Below are 17,872 nucleotides of genomic sequence, written 5' to 3'. Positions count from 1 at the left end.
CTTGCATTTAACTAGATGTTAATTGACAAACTTTTAAAAATTATTTCTTACCTTCTAAAATAGGTATCATTTCTTTAATCCAGAAAATTAGAAAATAAGTAAAATGGAAAATGAAAACAGTGCCCTTAACCAGCCATTCAGATCATCTCTGCTACCTGTTCACATTAACCTCCCAGACATTTTTGTTTGCATCGAAACAAAGACCTGTGTTACACAGCTCTGAAGATTAGATGCATGCTATCTGTATTATTTTGAAATCGCTCCTTTACGTCAATATATAATGAACTTTCTAATATTAACTATACATAGTCCATATTATCATTTTAGCATTCAAAAAGTATTTTATTATTTTAGATACAGCCTGAGTTTTTGACCAATTTCCTACTGCTGAACACTTTAGTTGTTTTCAACTCTTCACAACTATATACAATGAATGCTGTGATGGACTATGTTCCACATATCTTTGGGACATGGATCCAATTAAATAATTAGTATAAATCCCTTAAAGTAGAATTATTAGATTACAGGGATTATTAGCATAAACCCCTTACAGTGGAATGCTTGGATTAAAGGGAATAAATTCATATGTACATGACTGTTCATAGCAGCACTGTTTGTAGCAGCCAGAAAGTGTGATCGATCCAAGTGGCCATCGACTGATGGAGAGATAAAACTGGGTCTATCCATAAATGGGATATTATTTTGCAACAAAAAGGAAGTACTAAACCATGCTGCCACACAGGTGAAAACAACAGGCCACATATTATATGATATGACTTGAATTGTTCAGAACAGGTGAAGCCATAGAGACAAAGTAGATCAGTGGTCGCTTCCACTAGGGGGTGGAAGGGGGAGTGACCGATAACAAGGACAGGGTTCCATTTTAGGGTAAACGGAAGTCCCAAAATTAGAGAATAGTGAGTTCCTGATTCCAGTCTAGCAAGTATGGAGTCTGGAAGTTGCTGCTTCACCATATCAACAAGTACAAAAGGTGAACAACATAAAAATTAACAATTCGTAGAACTGAACGGGTCCACTGAATATAAGAATTTTCTTCCAATAAATATGTACAATACTGTAAATGTATTTTTTCCTTTTCTCTAGCTGACTTTACTGTCAGAACACTAATATATAATGTATATAACAAGCAAAATATATGTTAATCGACTGCTTATGTTATCGGTAAGGCTTCTGGTGAACAATAGGCTATGAATAGTTAAGTTTCGGGGAAGTCAAAAATTATACTTGAATTTTCAACTGCACAGGGGTCGGTGCCCTTAACCCCTGCATTATTCAAGGGTCAACTGTGTATATAGATGAAAAAAATTAGTGGCAACATTTTATATAATTATATGAATATACTAAAGTCCATTGATGTGTGCTCTTTAAAAGAGTAAATTTGATGGTATATGAGTTTTATTTCAATAAACTGTTAACTAAGAAACTCAGCTTACTCCTTCCTCCTTCCTGGATAGCTAGGCCTTCTGTCACCACCCCTTCCTTCCCATGTTAGTCCTGACCCACTGAACTGACCTCCTGCACATGTCCTCTAGCCACTGCCTCCTTCACCCTGCTGCCGCCACCAACTGCCCCCCTGCTCAGCCCCCAGCACTTACGAAAACACAGCCTCTTCTGTGGACGCCCCCAGACTGAAGGCAGGGCAGCACCACTGCTGGTTTGCTGCTTATAAAATTGCTTAATTTCAGCAAAGAGCATACCTGACTTTAAAAGGATCTTCTTTTTTTTTTAAATTTATCTTTGGAGGGGAAGGGAAGGAGAGAGGGAGAGAAATATCAATGTATGGTTGCTTCTCCTGCATCCCCTGCTGGGAACTGGCCTGCAACCCGGGCATGTGCCCTGACTGGGAATCGAAATGTGATCCTTTGGTTTGCAGGCCCAGACTTAATCCACTGAGTTACGCCAGCCAGGGCAAAAAATCTTCTTAATAGCAAAAAGAAAATTTTAATCAGAAATATATAAAAATTTAAAACTTACAATGTAGTATATAATAATGAAGTCTCATAATATGAAAAGTAGAACTGTGTAGAAAAAAATGGACAAGCTTATATCCAAAGTGAGAGAAGTTTTTAAAAATTCAGTCAGTGAGGAGGGACAAAAAGATCCACATTATTATTTTTTAGATGGCTTTATTATTTTTCTTCAAAAAAGTGAAAGGATTTTTTTCCTTGTAATAATTCATCAAACTTGTAATTTATATACTTCCCTATATGTGTACATGTCAATAAAACATTATTAAAAATAATAAAAATAAGCCCTGGCTGGTGTAGCTCAGTGGATTGAGCGCGGGCCTGTGAACCAGACAGTCTAGGTTCGATTCCCAGCCAGGGCACAGTCCTGGGTTGCAGGCTGGTTCCCTTCAGGCCACTTCCCAGCAGGGGGCGCACAAAAGGCAACCATACATTGATGTTTCTCTTCCTCTCTCCTTCCCTTCCCCTCTAAAGATAAATAAATAAAATCTAAAAAAAAAAGTCATCTTATTAAAAAAATAATAAATAAATAAAAATAACTATCAATAATTGATCAAGCAGACAAGAAATTAGTAAGGCTATAAAAATTTGCATAAGTCAATTAACAAGTTTGTTGTAATAACGGACATAATGTAGAACCCTGCACCCAAAAATATAAAATCGCAATTTCAAGTGCACATGCAACGTTTATAAAAACTGAACACACACAAAGATATAAAGAGTACTCTAAATGATAAATGGTGAGCTATACCATGTTATGTTTATGGATGGTAAAACTCAATACTGTGAAATTGAAAAACTAATCTCAAATTTATAGATACATTTACTAAAATTCCAATCAACTTTTTTTAATTGTATAAGCTGCGCTTAAAATTCAAATAGAAGAATAAAGAACTAAGTGTAGCCAAGAAAATTCTGAAGAACAACAAGGGAGATAGATTTGATGCATTACATATAAAGGTAATTATAAAACTAGTGGTTAGGTAACTTTACATTGGGTACAGGAGTACTAAACAGATCAACCAAACTGCCCAGTGAAGACCCACGTGAGAAATAAAACCTGGCACACATCACAGGTGTCACTAATATCAGTGGAACGGGGAACAGTAAAAAGAACTGATAGAATAAAAAATATTTACATTTGCTTAAAGGCCTAAGAGCTAAAAAGTAATAAAAAAATTACCAGGCCAGAATCTGGGGAAGGACAAATCTAGAGAGGGGGGCCTGTATCTGGCGGCAACTCCTCCCACGAGGTACTTGCTAACTTTGGAGGTGGCAGCTCCAGAATTAGAGGCTGAGGCAGGGGGCACCAGCGGACCATCACTGCTTTGCCCGAGGGCTGTGCACTAGGAATGAGGGAATGGTCCGTAAACAGGCACACACAGGGACTACAGCTCAGCTCTTCGCCACCAGAAGGGCTAAAGTGAAAAAGACTGACAGTAGCAAGGGGTGGCAAAGATGGGAAGTGACAGAAACTTTCAGACATTGCTGGTGGGATTGTGAAGTTGGTGCTTTCACTTTGGAAAATACTTTTGCCCCATCTACTGAAGGTGAAGACAGACCTTCCCTGTGTGTCGTGATTCTACTCCTAGGTGCACATCCAACAGGAAAGCACACCCACGTGCACCAAGACACATTTACCTGAATACCCACAGCAGCATTGTTTGTGATACCCCCATACTGGAAAGCTACTGAGAGTCCATATACAGTAGAATGGAGAAACAAATTGTGGTACTTTCACGTAGTCAAATCCTACATGGCAATGGAAGTAAGTGAATTATATACAATATAGTGTTTCTACCTTACGAACACAATGTTGAGTAAAAGAAGTGAGACACAAAACTATGTAAGTTCAAAATAGCACATCATCTAGATAATATTTAAAATATTAAATATTATTGATTATATATTGCCCGAGAGAGCAGCAGTCCCTGCTGGGGAGGGGCACCAGCAGGGCTGCAGGGGTCTCGGCAACACCCCACTTCCTTGCCAGGGGTGTTGGGTACACAGATATTTTGGGATGTCAGTGTGCTGTCCACCTTTCATTTGTGCACTTTTCTTTATGTGTGTGTATGTATTTCATAATTTAAAAAGCTGAAAGCCATCAGTGAGGATGAATGATGGGTTTACTATTCAACAGATAATATTGGGACAACTGAACAGAACTATGGCCAAAAATATTAAATCCTTACTTCCCGTCATATACAAAGACCAAGTACAGATGTACAGAAAGCCTATGAAAAGCAAAACCTTGTAGCTTTTCATAGAAATTGAAGGATATATCTTCATTTTCTTGGGGAAAATAAAAAAATTCTTGAAGAAAATACAGAAACACAACTAATAAAGGAAATGAGTGAGTTGGCCATATGAAAACTTTTGTAAGATGAAGTGAAAAGACAAGCCACACACAGAAAGATGTCTTCCATTATCTTCAAACAATAAAAATGAGAGTATGTTAAAACTGTGTCCTGTACTTGAACAATAATTAAATAAATTAAAAACAAAATAACACACAAAAAACCCTGTGTCTATATCAGTTTTTTTAAGACAACTTCACTGGGGATGGGGGTACGGGGGAGAACAGGCACGGACAGGAAAAGGTAATCTGCGCTAAGAACAACCTGACTGGCTGAGAAGCACGTGAAACACAGCGGTGCTTTTTCACACAATGGAAGTATATGACAGACTAAATAAATGAATTAAGAGCCATGTGTAACAACCTGATAAAAATCTCAAAACAATGCTGAGAAAAAAATTGCAGACTAAAATCATTTAAATAAAATTTAGAATCATGCATACCATTTAGAATCCAATATTAACTATTATTTACCAGCACATACATATGTATTGTGTTGGCCAAAAAGTTCATTTGTTTTTTTCTGAATGACGGCTACAGGAGCACTTAGTTGCCTTTAACTTCATCCGAAACAATTTTGTTAGACTGCATTGTAGCAGCTGCCATATCAGTGTGCATTAAAAAAAAAAACGTTCAACAAAATGGGTGAATTTCTGTGCAGCCATTTTAATACTGAGGATGGAAGAAGATATGGAACATTTTCAATGTATTATGCTTTACTGTTTCAAGAAAGGTAAAAATGCAACTGAAACACCAGAAAAGATTTGTGCAGTGTATGAAGAAGGTCCTGTGACTGATCGAAAGTGTCAACGGTGGTCTGCGAAGTTTCTTGGTACTACTGAAATTTTGGCCAAATAACGCTTTGCTGTGAGTCTGTCTTATGCGTTGGAAGATGTTTAGCAGCACCTCTGGCTTCTCCCCACTAAAAGCCAACAGCAGGAGAGAGCTGACATACTCAAAATATCTAAATCAATAAAGTTATTGGTGAAAATGAAAACTGTGTCTTTTATTGTACAGAAAAAACATGCAGACATTTTGGCCAACCCAAAAGTATAAAAGTGAAAAAATAAGCTAGGAACAACAAATGCCAACTTGAGGCAGTGGCTTCAATCAAGGAGGGTCATACAAGGTCTTTAATTGTATCTATCATTTTCTTTCTGTGAAAATAAAGATTTAAAGCAAATATATCAAAATTTTAAGTTCCCTGTAATTTTATACTTTCTTGTTTCACTGAAATCATTTATAAAAACAGAAGTAAACAAAAGCCACTTCCCCCACTATTCTCAGTTTTAATCTTACATCAAGCTATGCGGTGAGGCCACACAGTATTGGCCCATCACAAACCATTACGGCACTGCCTCACACTGAGGGAGGCTTTAACAGCCCTTGTGCATTCTGGTATTTGGTCTACTGGAGGGAGACTGTCATGGGTATAATTCACTGCCTCCCACAGCATCTCTGCATGAACTGCAGGGTCGCCCAGGCTCAGTACCAGGAGAGCTGACTTATAAAAACACAGAGAATCTTGTAACGCACCATGATTACCACCATTCACTGACTGCTAAGAGATGTTTATCTAAATCCTGGACTACCACTAGGAAAGGTACCTGGTGGTGTGATTTGTATTTCTTTTCTTGATTTCAGCCTCCAATCCTCAGTGTCATTTCACCCAAATTTTTCAGGTGATTTATTTTATCCTACTGTGTGTGTGCAGTTATGTAAATAAACACACAAACACATAACCATAAAGGAAAATTCTGATAGATTTTATTATATTAAAATTCACTACTTCTGTTGGTCAAAAGACAACATTAAGAGAATAAATGGCGAGCTACAAAGTAGAAGATATTTATAATCCGTATGATAAAAGGCTCCTATCTAGGAATGTAAGGAACTCATACACACCACTAAGAAAAAGACAGATAATCCAAAAGAAAGCTGGACAAAGCTGGTAAATAGCAGAACCAAAATCACAATCTCAAGTCTTACTTTGTTTTATTTAAAAAAAAAAAAGAGTGTCAGTTACTTGTAATGCTATCACCTAGCAACGACGGCCATTGCTTTCCGGGGGTGTCCAACCTGGGGCCCAAACCAAAACCGTAAACTTACTTAAAATATTATGAGATTTTTTTTTATTTCAAGTCACAATGTATTTAATGTGTGGACCAAGACAACTCTTCTTCCAGTGTGGCCCAGAAACACCAAAAGGTTGGATACCCCTGGTTTACACCTTTTTCCTGGTATAAAATCTTCCAAATTCTTTTGTTTTCTGGGGTTAATAACCATCCTTATAATCTCATGTATATGTAATTAGTTGTGATTACAGAAGTCATATTATACTAAACATACTATTTCATAATCTTTTTAATGTAAGGTAATTTACGTTAAAAAAAAAACCTATTGCACAGATTGTAGTACTAAGGGTTCAGTGTAAAGTCTTTAACCGATTTCCAACACACATTCACACAAAATGCATCCCTGTGTACCTGCTTCCCCACACCCTTACCAGCACTAAGGTCTCTGGCCCAACCACATAACTGGTGATCAGAAAGCTTCCTCCTAGCTTCTGGCAAGCAATGCAAACAAAGAAGTAAAACAATGGAGGAAACATTAACAGTGAGTAATGAAAAGGGAGAGGAAAAGAATCTCAAATGGGGACAGGTGGCTGAATGAACAAAGGAAAGAGGAAATGGAAAAGGGGTTAAACATAAAAAAGTAGGGTGTCTTTCAGGAATATCCTTGCTAATCAGGCCATGAATCACAGACAAGTATACCAAAGGCCAAGAAGCAAGATGTAGTTTCTGACTTCACAGGCTGATCAAGAGTCAATAAAGAAGGGTTAGAGTTAGCCTGAGACTAGATATCGTAACCTAAGCTCTCATTTTTATCTACTACTTAGAAGTTTCCTTTGGACTTCGAATTTTCTTTCTCCTAATTTTTCAGTCAGTTTTCCCCTTAAAGATGAATTTTATCTGAAAAAAAAATTCCCAAAGCTCCCTTGGAGTTTTTAGAGTAGAACAAAGTACACGTTTCACACTTTCAAATAAAATACTCAAGCTTTGGTTGTAGTCGAGTAACTTCAGAATGGCTTCATTTTAAAACCAAGTAGAGGAGAAACATCCAAAGGAAATTTGTATTTTAAACTGTTTTAGGATAGTTTAAAATCAAACAAGCAATACAGGAACTCTGAATTATGGGTAAAGCCTATGGTTACCTCTGAGAATAGTAAGAGCTTAGCAGCAGAGGAGAGGTATCTCAAGTCCTTGAAAGGGGAGGATTTTCATTCTACTTCCAGGCCCTTGTCCACCTTTAACAGCTTCTCTTGTTTCTCCTCTGAGTTTATGTCTAATTTCTGGAAGGCACTGGGGAGGACAGGTAAGAAAGCTGGTCTGGAATGACAAAGGATGGAGCCCTGGGAGACCCTGATCATGGGTCTGAATCTCTCCATACTGTATCCTCATTGTTCTGCTGCAAACCTTGATCTAACCCCACAGGGAGGTCAGCGGGTGAGATGCAAATGAGTAATGGTGTGAAGCAAGTTTTCAACAGGCATGAAGTGCTTAAGGTTATTATAAATGTTTACTTTCTTCTTTTACAATTTCTTAGAAAATATACTGAGCAATTCCAAGAATCAGGTTTGAAGGATAAATGGTTGTGAAAACCAATGTTGGGGAATCCATCTGGGTTCAAAAAGGGGGCTAGGGTATGAGAAATTCTTTTGATATTTTCATAAAACCAATGATCATTTCAAAAGAACTAACGTAAGCGAGAAGCACATATTCAAAAAAGAACCAGAGGAGAAAAATAGTCTTTGGGATTCTATAAAGAGGTTGGTCTGTAAGAAAGACTCCAGATCATTGTCTAGGAAAGCACCTTTGTATTATAAGGGTTTAGATTTTCATTTGTATTCTGGTTCAGAAAACCAGAAAAATAAAAGACTAAAAGACAGAGTTTGGATACACACTGATAAACTGAAATATGTTATGCAAATGCCTTATTGTGTGCTCTGGGCTTTCAGAGGCACTGACATAATATATGCAGGACAAAATTACTGCAAAATAGTTGGCTTCCTGCTGATGTGTTATCACAGGGAAAATCAGACAGCAAAGGGAATATGCAAATCAACACAACTCTACAACCCTGAAAATTCTCACCCACTGTTTGATAATGTATTTCCTTCTTTGGAGTAAAAAAAAATAACAAAAGAAATGCATTCCCCAAACTCTAGGAAGACTGAGAATTTAAACAGACAAAAGCAGATCTACATAAAATTTGAAGATTAATACAAACAGTTTTAGAACTATTACAAGCAAAAGCAGCAGTCTACAATACGTCCCAAAGGAGCCTTGGCTCGTGGTGTGCAGAGCCCTTCCACGGTGCCCAGGACAGAAAGGGAGGCTGTCTGGGCCGCTCTCCGACATGCACCGACGGAGGTACCACAAAGTCTGCTTTGGATTAAAGTTATGAACTTCCAAACCCCAAAACATAAATTGTGGGGGTACTTATTTCAGTTTTGTCTCACCAAAACCATAAAACTTAAGGAAAGCAGAATTCCATTTGCTCAAATTTCCTTAATGATTTAAGAAAGTAGAGAGACGATAACATTTTCATATATTAGTACAATTGGAAAAAAAAAGAATAATGCCACTACATCCCGACTTCAAAAAATACTTTAACAGTGTTTCCTAATTACCAACACTGCCAACTGTGATGGCTACAGCTAACATGGATGGAATAATTAAGAAGCAGTATTTTTCTTATTATGCTCAGGATTATCTGCAATACCACTATGAGGATTGACTTGAAGTCTAAAAAGTGAACAACACAAAAATGACTTTTATCTCACAGAATTACAAGTTAGGCTTTAAAAATATTCACAAGTGATTAGGGAGTCCTAATGAAAAAATAATAGATTTGTTATTTTGATTTGCAGCATAATATATAACCAAAGGCATCAAAAGAAACTGGGAAAATATTTTTAGATGTACACAGTGCCTATACATTGAATGGCATGTTACTGTAGAAAATGTAATTATGGTTATCTGATGATCAAAACAATGTCATCTTATTCAAATTAATATAAAATAACATACTTTGATACAAAATCCTGATCTCCCCAAGCTACATCTTATGAAAAATGGAATAAATGACCTGTAATGTCTAGATAACAGAAGAAACAGATTAACTAGAATTAGCTGATGAATGGCCTAAGAAATTTACTTTCTTTTTTGTTCCGCAAATTTTAAAGTAGTAAACTGATTAGCATTAAATCACAACATATATTTCTTTATAGATACAGTGCATTTATCTCATATACAATGTGTATTGATAAATACATTTTTCCTGCTGCCTATACACAGTGACAAAAACAAAAATTATGTGTTTCTTACATCTTACAGTAGCATATCTCTTTTATGAGGTCATTTAAGGCAAAGTTGGCTTTTTAAAAAAATTTCTGCATCTCTTCAGATTCCCTGGTACCCAGTACATAGTATACAAGCCCTCAAAATTTCTTTTGTCTTGATTCTACATTTAAAGACATCAGGAATGTTATCATATGTCTGCTTCTGAAATACGCAGTATGTTCAAAAAACTACAACTGAGGATTGTGGAACGACAAACCAACACAGGCAGAGATAGACAGAAATGCACACAGCAGCCTCCCTGCCATCTATGAGGAACATGTTCCAAGGGAGACACTGTGGAAAGCACCAAACCCTACAGAGGCTACGTTTTTCCTGTAGGTACATTCATACCTATGATCAAGTCTAACTTGTAAACTGGGCACAGTAAGAGATTAACAACAACAAATAGAAGAGAAATATTATAGCAACACTGCAATAACAGCCCTGTGAACATAGACTCCCTTATTAATTAATTAGGGAATTTTCACCCTTCGCTTAAAGAAAGCACTTCATGGCTTCTCTTTGGCACATCCAAGCGGCCAGCATCACTACCTTGTGCTTTGGACCATTTTTAAGTAAAATAAGGGCGACTTCAACACAGCTACTGCGACACTTGATCTGATAACAGAGGAACTGGCTCCTAAGTGGCTACGAGGTGGGGGAGCTTCGACAGCGTGGATACACCGGACAAAGGGGTGCATCATACCCCAGGCAGGTCAGCGCAAGGTTTCATCTAGCCACTCAGGATGGTGCACAATGAATAACTAATGAATTGTTTACTGAGCTGTTTATTTCTGCAATTTCCCACTTGATATCTTCAGATTTCAGTAACTGCGGTAACTAAAACCACAGAAAGCAAAAGCGCAGACAAGGACTGGGGGACTATTGTATAGAGAGAGCGCAGCTAAAATTCTGATGGCAATTGATTTACTGAAGTTTTGGTAAGTGACTTTCAGGCACTTTGCATTATAGTTATAAAGGGAGAATGGTCAATAAACTTCATTCTTAAAAAGAAGTTTCTTGATCGATTCATAGGCCCATACCCTTACACCCAGGAAAAATTCTGAAATGCATGAATTGGCAACTCTCCGTTCTATATGAAATAATGGGTCATGAAATTTTTATCGATCCTACATACGAAAGAAATACTATGGAGGATTAGATGTGTATGTTAATGAAGATTAACACTTAGAGAAAAATAAAATACTTAAAAGAACCAAGGAGCCAGAATTCTTGTATATCTAACAGATACACGGCATTAAAAGTACATTTTAATATGCCACATTTTATTCAAATCAGCTTTAGCGATACCTCACATCCTTCTTTCTTTTCTACCCTATTAGAAGGATATTTAACACCTGAACTATTGGCATGTCCATCTGCAAGCTTTGCCTCTACCAGAGTATCGATAGTATCTTCTCTGTTCCTCCAACACCACACTGACTTCCAGCTCAAAGTCAGTTTTCTGTGCATATCTTTAATTATACTCTCTAATCGACTCTGACTCATCACCAAGCCTTTATTATCCTCAAAATCCATATTTATACCTATTAAATTTCCATGTAATGGGGAGGAACCTGCATTAATGAATCAGTTCTCCAGACAGGCATACCACTCATTCACTGATCAGTAGAGACAAAATTATGCAACAGCATGTAGAATTCTTTAATAGCAGAAAGGCCACGTCACCGAGACACTTCAAGGCTCCACACTGAACTGATTTAGGGCCCAGCTGCAAAATCACTCACATTTGCCAAGAGAGGTTTGGAGTTTTCAGTACTCTTCGGGACCCACCCAGCACACAAACAACGATTTAGACCAAAGGAAAACAAAACACAACAGGCTGACTCACTCCACCACTCCCCGACTCTGGCCTGCAGGAGGGGGTTACCAAACGATCTGATGATTAGCCTGAGATTTGTGTTATTTTCATTTTCAGAGCCTCTGCAGAATGTTAAAAGTATTACATTGCATCTGATTAGACCTGAACACACAGATCTGCTAATAGGACTGACAAAAGAGCTTATTTTTCTGAGTGAACCATGTGTACCATAGGAGTTATTTTTGGTTCATTTTAAAGTTCCCAAATAATTAGCCAAGAAAGCAATGGAGTCAGTTTACTCCATACCCCACACCCTACTTCCTATCGTTTATCTGTTTCAGATATTAAAATGACGAACCACTGAGCACTCACCTCGTTGTCCGATTCCACGAGAACTTGATCATATTCACTAAGCGCTACTAGAAACATGATAGAGGTGACATTTTCAAAGCAGTGTATCCATTTTCTTCTCTCTGACCTCTGGCCCCCTACATCGACCATTCTGCAAAGTTAACAATATTCATATTAATAGCATGTAAAGAAAAAAGTCAACATATATATATAATTTTACTTACAAACTTAGGAAAAATATTCTCTAAAAAGAATGATCACCCAAGTAAATTCAATGAATACTTATTGAACATCTACTAATTTTCTGTTGCCTAACAATCAAAGTCAAGGCATTCTGGGTAATAAATCACTGCAGTTATCAGAAAGTTACCAGATGTGTATGAAAATTATAACTTTGTAAAAAATAATCCTGTGCTGCACCAAGCAAAATGGTGTCTTATTTAATCAAACACTGAAGAGTAAACAAAATGAGTTTTATTTGTATTAAGCTCTAATAGCAAATACTGACTTCAGTTTGTTTTCTTATAGAATGATGATGATCCTCACCTATTTCTCAAAGATGCTAGAATGACTGCAAACACATTTAAAAGATGCAAGATGCTATGCACTTCAATATGGTTGTGTGTGATGCTTCAACTAAATCCAAACACAATCCCCCTGAACCTTTACCAGCAGGGTAAGCATTATGGGCGGTTTTCCCCCAGTATTGACAATAATTATACTGGGTCCAGTCATACTGGGTAACACAGATGCAATCAGCCTGATGCATGAAACAGCTTGCTAACCTGCTGTAAATACAGTACGTGCTACAAGAGGCTATCATTTGAACTATTTCAAGGATTTCTTTTTAACAGTTCAATTCTACGTTGAGTTTCTGCTCAGGAACCAACACTGATAGCAATCAATGTGAGTGATAATGTGTATATGAAAATAACCTAGCAGTACTTGGCACTAAATCTAAGTTTCTTCAAACAGTTGCTCCATATCTCAGTGAAGATGTGCACAATGTTCACAGGTTAATATACTTTTAGAAAATGAGACTTTTAGGTACAAAAGTCTGTGTAAGGCTCTGTAAGCATTTGTTGAAAACTGTAGCTGATTCCGCTGCTCTCCTGACTCTAAGCCTTAAACCTAAACTAAGAAATCCAGGTTCTTCCATGTGACTGCTTCTAAAAGTCTTCTAAGGCATGGAAGAGGTATCTGAGAGGTAAGACCATGGACCCAGGGAAACTTAGGAAGTATGGGCATCAAAACTAGAATTCAAAAACTAAAATGCTAGCTCTTTCCTGATGCTGAGTGAAAAGTAGGCAACTCATTTATATAAAATGCTCTTTCCATCAAGTCCGGTCACACTAATCTCTACAACACGCTTTTGATGGTGGTGGGAAATTATTTTTCTAAGTCACTACTATCATAGAGGCAAAAAAGCTGGTGCACACAACAGAGAAAAAAGTAAGATATAACAGTAACCTGGTTTCAGAGGTCACTATAAAAAGAAAGAGATGAAAATCTCCATGAAAGGCTGTATGTTTTCTGAAAATATTCTATAACATGGTTTTAAGAGGAAGAAAATTTGGGTGTGTCAAATTAAAGGTCTCTAAATGCTATGAACTCAAATTTTAAGTAATGCAGAACGCTGAAGCTATAAGCAACTCTAGTGACCATCTAATGCAACCGTTTATAACAGGAGAAAAAACTGAGGCTCAGAATTATTTCCAAAATGTTATCACCCATTTTGGGGTACGCCTATTAAGAGCAGTGTATGGCAGCCAGCTGCGACCCCAGGTGCAGAGATTGATTAGAATGGGATGCACAGCTTCGGCGGGGAAGGATCAGGGGCTGCTCACCAGGGTCATAGGGCAGAGTTACACAGAAAGAGCGAGACTCCTGCTACCCAGCCCTCCAGGGTACGTCGTTTCTCTTCACTGGGACTCAACTGAAGAGGAACTCAACTCTCTCTGCTCCGTTTCTCAGAGCACACCCTGTGGCTTGGATTCTCACTAAAAGTACAACTGAGTGATGGTGCAGTAAGAGATTAAATGAAAGTTACCAGTATTGTTTCCTTTTTCCTTACCCTAAAAAAAAAAAAAGGACAATACCTCTGCCTAAATATTACTCGGAATAGCAGCTGTGAGAGAGGAAGTAATATACTTTCACTCTATTTTCCTACACAAACTTAGACTAGGTTAATCCATCCATATACAAAAAAAATCATGTGTTTTGAAAGTATTCAAGCAACTTATCTTAGGAACACAAAGCATCCCAGAGTTTTATTGCTACTGAAAATTTTGCATTGGCTCCATAGGACTTAGAGGAAACAAAGACCTGAAAGCTTCTGTCAATATAAAATTTCTATTATTAATAGAGTCATAAGACCATTCATTTTTTACATAAATCTAAAAATACATCCATTGTCCTCATTGGTAAAATGATCCCTAAAAAATTATAATCAGTACTAATGTTATAGTAACTGATTTTGTTCAACCATCAACAAACAATGATTTCATTGATCTCCTGGTGATTTAATCTGAAATGAGAAACCTGCCCGTATATCTTTCCTCTGCTTCCTCTTTCGGGACCACATTATTTCATTTGTGTATCCGATGACAATTGGTGTAAGGTGATGCTGTTTTAAAGCCTACACATGATTTCAATATTTATAGAGTTCATTAAGTGTACACAAGGCAAAAGAGCTCAGAAGCGGGCTGTTCGGACTCAGTTACTACCTGAAAATGACACTCTGTAAGTCAAAGGGGTATTCGATGATCCCTGTGGTGGGGACTCGAACTCTAAGCACATCTTGTTGCGTAGGCAGGTAGGCAGGGTCGGCAACACGATCCAAGTCATTGAGATAGCTGGAGGAGGGAAGACAATGAGAACGTCAGTGACACTGTCACACCACACCTGCCTGCGGAAAGAGAAGTGAAGAATAGAAAGACAGATATCAGAAAGTGGCAAGGAAGTCTGGGAACCCAAAGGTAAAGTCGACTTTCCACTGGTCAGAGCAAGGTTACCTGTCTGTGGATTACCTGGTTTCACTATATTTTTTTAAGATGTTATTTACTTAGCTTTAGAGGGGAAGGGAAGGTGAGAGGGAGAGAAATATCAATGTATGGTTGCCTCTCATATGTCCCCTGCTGGGAACTGGCCTGCAACCCAGGCATGTGCCCTGACTGGGAATTGAACCGCGATCTTTTTGTTTGCAGGCCTACGCTCAATCCACTGAGCTACACCAGCTAGGCCTTCACTGTATTTTTTTATTTCTTCTCTTACTATTAATTAGAACTCATATAAGAGGAAATGGGGAGAAGAAAATAAATCAAGTGAGTCTCCTACCCTCCACTTGTTTAGAAGGTCTCATGGGTAAAATAGGAGTTTAAAGCAAATAGTTTTTTAATTATTTATACAAATAAGGTTTGTATAAATAAACAGATAAGAATTACACATTAGATCCAAAAGCCCCCATTTTTTCCTTTTGCAGAACATCAGAGTTTCTTCCTGGAATATATCTCCTTATTCCAAGAGAGAACACAGGACACTATATCCTGAATTCTGTTTAAAGTCTAAGTCATTTGTGATTCAGGTGGAGCCAAGAGATTTGTAGTTACTGAGGTAACAATGTCTAAGGTTGAATATGCCCTGTGTCTAGGATCACCACACCTAAACTTTAAATGTATTAGCTTATATTATATTTTTCTATTCCTTTGGAGAAAAACCCGTATTTCATTTTGAAATAATTTTAGACTCACAAGATACTGCAAAAATACTAGAGAAATCTCCTATACCCTGCACCCAGCTTCCCTCAATGGAAACATCTTAAGTGCCCACAGTACATCATCAAAACTAGGAAACTGACATTGAACCAGCCCTATTAACTGAACTACAGACCTTACCTAGATTTCAGCGGTCTTCACACACACACACACACACACACACACACACGCACGCACACACTTGGAGGGCACACAGCTGTATGAGATTTTATCACATGTGGAGATGGGTGCAGTCACCACCACAATCAGGACACAAGATCGTTGTGTCACCGCAGAGGAACTGCCGGCGCTACCCATCCCAGTACCGGCCCCTGGCAGCACGTATGTTCTCCATCAGCACAATTCTGGCATTTTAAAAATACTGTATTCCATTCACTTTTCATTCTTTTGAAGTGCAAAAAATAATTTGCAACCTTGAGAATGACCTCATTTGGTGTAATTGATGACACACGGGTGAAAATGACTGCTCTGCCCAGCATCTTCACGACTCAAAGAGTTACGGTGCTCCCTCCCCGTGGCCCCTGCGAGGGCAGAGCGTGGATACGGGTTCAGAACACAACTACAAGGTGTAGACACAAAGTACTTAATGTGTGGATGAGATTTAAAGAAAAGATGGAGTCATTAACAGAACTGAAAGGGGTTATACCTGCAACACCTTTATGCCCACAGATAAGAGGCAGTGAGTTCTGAGATGTGACAGGAAATGTCCAGTACAGAGCATGTTGTGACTCAGCAGGCACAAACTTTCCGTCGACGTGACTGAAGGTAAGGACTTTGTCTCACTCGTCGTTGCTCCTGCCTCGCTACCTACGGAGTGCCTGGCAAATAGTACTTGGTGGTATCTGCTGGATGCATGGATGTATGGATGGGTTTCTTGTGTTGAGATTTCGTTTTAAGCACTCTTTAAATACCATTTGTACTAGTAGTGTTTTTTCATATTATATTATTACATTTAAAACTGGTGTTGAAAGAAATGTTACATTAAGTCTCTAAGATTCATCGAATCCTAAAATAGTAGAGCTAAGTCTGACTTTAACAATGAAACAAAACCAGGCCTATTTTGAGGCCTATCAATCCTTTAAGACAAAAACCTATCAGCCTAAAAATTCCTACACCAAAGCAACTAATTAGTATTCCAGTGGCCTTATCCCAAACACATGAATAATTTTCTAACTAGCAATTCGCTCTCCACTGACTGATCAAAACCAGCTTACTATCTTTAATTATTATAAAATTGTCTGGAAGATAAATAAGGGAACAGGCTGGGGAAATACGGGAATGAGAAGCAGGAAGGAAATATGAAAATGTACTGGACCCCAACTCTTGGTCAATATCTTGGCACAGCCTTGGAGTTGTCCAGTGGGGTTAATAATGAGCCATGTTCTAAGAGCTGGTCCTGTGTCTCAATCTACATATAAATCAGACCACCACAGCATGAATGCACAATCAGCTGGCTAATTGTATTGATATTTTTTTTCTGGTTTATCAGCTCCTTAATTTAAAAAACTTGAAAAGAATGTGCATTTTGAAACCTACAAGATCACTGTTTATTTAAACTACTATATACAAAAATTTAATTCAGAGGAATCAGAGAACTTCTAACTTATACTGCCAAGCTTGCTCAGAAATATGTTGCCCAATAAACCATTTCTACTCATTTAACTCAATACACAGGAAGTCAGAACAGAGGGTGACTAATTCTTGTACACAAGGTGCTGTCATGTTCCTGTGGTGAAGAAAGATCTTGACTTTCTGTTCTCAAAGATGAACAACACAGACTACTCATTGCCACTCCACTTATAAACACATATTTGTACAGGAGAATTTAAAGAACCAGCACATGCAGTGGGTAAATATCTGTCACTCTGCACAGTAGGACCTGGCTAGTCTCTCTCCAATTCAGAAGAGTGAACTGAGCTCCCTGATAAACACGCTCAGGTAAGATAAAACCAGGGCACCCACCTGTCATTGAAAAGCACTTACAAGGGATGGCTATGAATGTGGCCCAACACAATATCATAAATTTACTTAAAACATTATGAGATTTTTGTGTGATTTCACGGTGCAATGTATTTAATGTGTGGACCAAGATAATAACTCTCCTTCTTCCAGTGTCGCCCAGAGATGCCAAAAGATTGGACACCCCTGGGAAGCTGCCCTAAAAATACTGTCAGCAG

At 38.0% G+C, this 17,872-nt stretch overlaps 1 protein-coding gene across 1 annotated transcript in view; it reads right to left on the bottom strand.

Moving 5' to 3' along the window:
• LOC119052107 (guanine nucleotide-binding protein G(q) subunit alpha) overlaps positions 1-17,872 on the bottom strand; it is a 270,598-nt gene that overhangs the window by 47,881 nt on the left and 204,845 nt on the right. Inside the window, exons 4-5 of the mRNA XM_037149107.2 lie at positions 14,649-14,777; positions 11,944-12,073 (exon numbers count right to left, since the gene is read on the bottom strand). Coding sequence (XP_037005002.1) covers positions 11,944-12,073; positions 14,649-14,777 — 259 coding nt within the window. The remainder of the gene's footprint in view (positions 1-11,943; positions 12,074-14,648; positions 14,778-17,872) is intronic.

The sequence above is a fragment of the Artibeus jamaicensis genome, unplaced genomic scaffold (genome assembly GCF_021234435.1).
Source record: "Artibeus jamaicensis isolate MK-2021 breed Jamaican fruit bat unplaced genomic scaffold, CSHL_Jam_final scaffold_1964, whole genome shotgun sequence".
Lineage (NCBI taxonomy): Eukaryota > Metazoa > Chordata > Mammalia > Chiroptera > Phyllostomidae > Artibeus > Artibeus jamaicensis.
Note: the sequence above shows the minus strand (reverse complement) of the source record. Positions and strands in the feature narration are given on the sequence as shown.